Consider the following 4,319-nt stretch of genomic DNA (forward strand, 5'->3'; position numbering starts at 1 on the left):
CGCGCTCGGGAATCATTTGATTAGTAGATTTGACCCCACAATCCAGCCCTTTGATGCTGAGTGCCAAGCAGGGAGGCATTGGGTCCCATTTTTACAGTCTTTGGTATGACCCGGCCGGGGATCGAACCCCGACCTCCCAGTTTCAGGGCGGACACTCTAACCACAAGGCCACTGAACTGGTAAGGCCACTAGTCTCAACTAGTGGAACGAAAATAACAAAATGAACAAATCCTACATTACTAAATGCATGGTTGGTCAGGGACCACATATACAATACCTTCACCAGACCGCCCATGGTCCACGGACCACCTGTTGAAAACCCCTGCACTATAAATTTAACAGAGCCTTAATTAGTATCATCGGTAACACCTGAAGGAAGTAGGGAGGGTTACCCGGAAGCAGAAGACTGTATTCCGTGTGCATATGCAAATGAGCCCATTGTCACGGTCATCATTTGCATCGCCGCTGAGCTGTCCCCTTTATCACGACAATATCACAGTGTAGTCATCATACATACACGGTACACGTGTTCATATGGCCGTGTAGTCATCATACATACACGGTACACGTGTTCATAACGGTGTGTGTGACATCGTAACGATGCCCGGGTCTATAACCCATTCTGGGCGGGAACCCCTTTTGGTGTTTTAAACATTATGTTATAATTTAGCTATTGAAAAATAGCAGATCTACAAGCTTGTAGGTCTGCTATTTTTGAAAAATCGTGAAAATGTGACGCAAATTTGGAATATATACGTTTTTAACTCATATCTTTGCTTCTGGGAGGTCCCTGGAACAACATATTTTCAGATGGGGGTTGGAGGCCAATTACATATATTGAGCACCACTGAATTTCAGAAAACAGTCAGAATCCATCCATCCATCCATCCACCCACCCACCCACCCACCCACCCATCCATCCATCCATCCATCCATCCATCCATCCATCCATCCATCCACCCACCCACCCACCCAACCATCCATCCATCCATCATCGCCTGTAAACCGGCTTCAGAGAAAGTGCAACCTCAGCTTCTGTTGTTGACAGCGGTGGAATTTTCCCAATAACACTATACTCTTCACATGCAGGGCTGTGTGGGAAAATGAGAGGAGAGTGGAAAGAGGAAGTGTTCTGAATGTCTGCTGTTTGTCCATGTTTTCCTGTTCTCCCTCTCTCTGCGTACGCTGGGTGTGTGTGTGTGTGTGTGTGGGGAGGGGGGGGGGGGGGGGGGGAAGACAGACCAGACCATCCATCATTACGTTGACGGACCTGTCACCTGTGTTAGTGTGTTCTAGTGACTGCTCTACTTAGACTACTGCAGCTGTTGCTCTCACCACCATTAGCCACACGCACGGCCACCCACACCAACAACAACCCTATAAACTCAAAATATTCCCGGCTATGTCAAAGTATGGGTGAACATTTGGCAGAAATAGGTGTCGCGTTGCAAGCTTTTAAGACAAGTGCATGTTGTTGACATGCAACAAGGTATACATGTATGACTATGGGCTGCTACAGAGCTGTTGGTCTACATGTCCATTACACGTACCTAGGATGAACACGACATGCCTTAGAGGAAGAAGAAAAGAGACACGCACGCGCACGCACGCACGCACGCACGCACACACGCACGCACAGGCGCGCACACGCACACACACACACACACACAACGCAAAATGCCCGAGACTGTCTAACAACCACCACATTGTAGAGAGAGGAAAGAGGAGACATAGAAAGCGACACAGAGACGACAGCCAGGGAACAGGGAATTGGAGAAACAAGGAAAATAAATGCACAGCTCATTCTATACTATACCACTGCAAATGAAGACAGACTATAGAGACCATTTATACCACAATAACAACATGCACTATTCTTTGGCATAATGAATTGGTGTTCCCTGGTGTAGATTCTCATTCTATCAGTGTGTTCTCTGCTTCCCCACACACACACACACACACACACACACACACACACACACACACACACACACACACACACACACACACACACACACACACACACACACACACACACACACACACACACACACACACAGTGAGTGAGAGTGCAGCAGCCGCCAGATTGGGCACGTGGGCAGAGGAGTGAGGGCTGGCACTGGCACAGTGGGCTAGTATCCTCTACCCTCCTGGCACAGTGGGCTAGTATCCTCTACCCTCCTGGCACAGTGGGCTAGTATCCTCTACCCTCCTGGCACAGTGGGCTAGTATCCTCTACCCTCCTGGCACAGTGGGCTAGTATCCTCTACCCTCCTGGCACAGTGGGCTAGTATCCTCTACCCTCCTGGCACAGTGGGCTAGTATCCTCTACCCTCCTGGCACAGTGGGCTAGTATCCTCTACCCTCCAGAGGAGTGAGGGCTGGCACAGTGGGCTAGTATCCTCTACCCTCCAGAGGAGTGAGGGCTGGCACAGTGGGCTAGTATCCTCTACCCTCCAGAGGAGTGAGGGCTGGCACAGTGGGCTAGTATCCTCTACCCTCCAGAGGAGTGAGGGCTGGCACAGTGGGCTAGTATCCTCTACCCTCCAGTGGGCACTGACCAGATAGCTGTATATCTAGACTCCTATATATCCTGTCCCCTCCGGCCCCTCTTTGCCAGGCAGCAAGGCCACCATGCACCACACCACCTCGACAAGGGCATCTCATCTCTGCCATAGTCTATACATTAATTTTGACCTGAGATCAGATTCTAAAAATGTCTTCTACATCCTGACAGTTTTCTGAAAAAGCTATGTTTCTATGTCAGTCGTTCTGCTATTTTTCAATAGCTAAAGCATAACATAATACTAACACCAAAAGGGGTTCCCGCCCAAAATGGGTTAATCATAGAGCTGACAATGAGGTTATATCTTCCCTTCTCTGGAGTCCTGCCTCAAAGCAGACCAGAGGTACAGAAAACTGTCGTTCCCTGATGTCATCGCTAGGGACACATGCATCAGTAAGCAGGAACTGGGGATGGCAATGAAGGACCGGGAAGTCTGGCGTGGCATTGTGAAATCCATGATCTCGACCACGGTCGAAAAATGATGATGATGATAATCATAGAAACGGCTATAGAGTGAGGCTTTGACTTTGTCTTTAAAACGAGAGACGGCCGGGCTGGATTGTTGCACCCATTCACCCAACCTGTAGGCGATATGCAGCAACACACTGACTGACTTAGCCTGGCTAATAAGCCAGACTAATATCACACAACACTGTCGCGGTATATGTTAGATTAATTAACACTGGCACTGGCAGCCTTTTAATTGGTCCCATTTAAGGACCGTTCATCACCCCATGAGGACCTTGCAGTGTTGGAATTTCATTGCACATTCGCATTGAGGGCGGCTAGTATTATTTAATCTTAAAAACAGTGACAAAATTAATCGTAGGCTAATTGTACAAGGCTACTGTATATGATCCAGCCTCTTATTATTTTTACAGTGAGCTATAATAGGCATAACAAGGGGGAATCGGTTTGGCGACAGACAGACACCGAGACAGCAGGCTATACCATACCAGCAATTGGAGCACAATTTAAATATTAAATATTTAAATTCATAACGAATCAATCATAATACTAAATAAAGGCCGATGATGGAGGAATGAGGAATAACGAGAAAGATCGCGATATACAAGAATACAGCCCTCCCCCCCCCAAAAAAGCACATGCACAAATTCACACCGTTTCCATCATGACATTAAGCTGAAGCTAAAATGAAATATAGAAGCAGCGGTGATTCAATTCCTCCGTGAAAGCAGAGGAGACATCGCGCGTAAAAGGCGTGCCATTTTTTTTTGCGCACCACCACCACCGTACCGTGGCGTGTGTGTGTGTGTGGCAGTGCCAGCCGGACACACACACACACACACACACACACACACACACACACAGATCTCTTACCTGAATCGGGGCGAATCCTTTATACATTCTTCAAAGTCCACCGTCATATTTGCAGCTGTTTTCTTGTTGTCAGTTATGATGATGATTATTCCTGCTTCACAGCTGTCTCAGACAAATATGTCATCGCCCGTTGGATCCATATGGATTCTGGAACCGTATGGAAGGTCTGTGGTACCGTGGTCCTGTATATTCCCTGGCAGTCCAGTCTCTCGCCCCGGCCGTTGGTTGACACACACTGTGACACACACACAGAGACAGAATGCAGGGCAGTCTCTCAACGCATGGTAGACATTACTACTACTACTACACTACCAACACAGTGACACTATACTCTACCGCCGCTGTCTGGAAGGAGAAGGAGGAGGAGGAGAGAACAGAACAGCTGCACCCAGTCCAGTCCAGTCCAGTCCTC

General features: G+C 48.1%; 1 protein-coding gene across 1 annotated transcript in view; it reads right to left on the reverse strand.

The window, feature by feature from the left end:
- The window catches only part of LOC306928580 (arf-GAP with coiled-coil, ANK repeat and PH domain-containing protein 3-like), a gene marked incomplete at its 3' end in the record, with an annotated part of 187,883 nt that extends 183,789 nt beyond the window's left edge, over positions 1–4,094 (reverse strand). Inside the window, exon 1 of the mRNA XM_079508809.1 lies at positions 3,908–4,094. Coding sequence (XP_079364935.1) covers positions 3,908–3,954 — 47 coding nt within the window. The 5' untranslated portion in view covers positions 3,955–4,094. The remainder of the gene's footprint in view (positions 1–3,907) is intronic.
- Positions 4,095–4,319: the final 225 nt, after the last annotated feature.

Source organism: Electrona antarctica, assembly GCF_951216825.1.
Source record: "Electrona antarctica genome assembly, chromosome: 8".
NCBI classification, from domain to species: domain Eukaryota; kingdom Metazoa; phylum Chordata; class Actinopteri; order Myctophiformes; family Myctophidae; genus Electrona; species Electrona antarctica.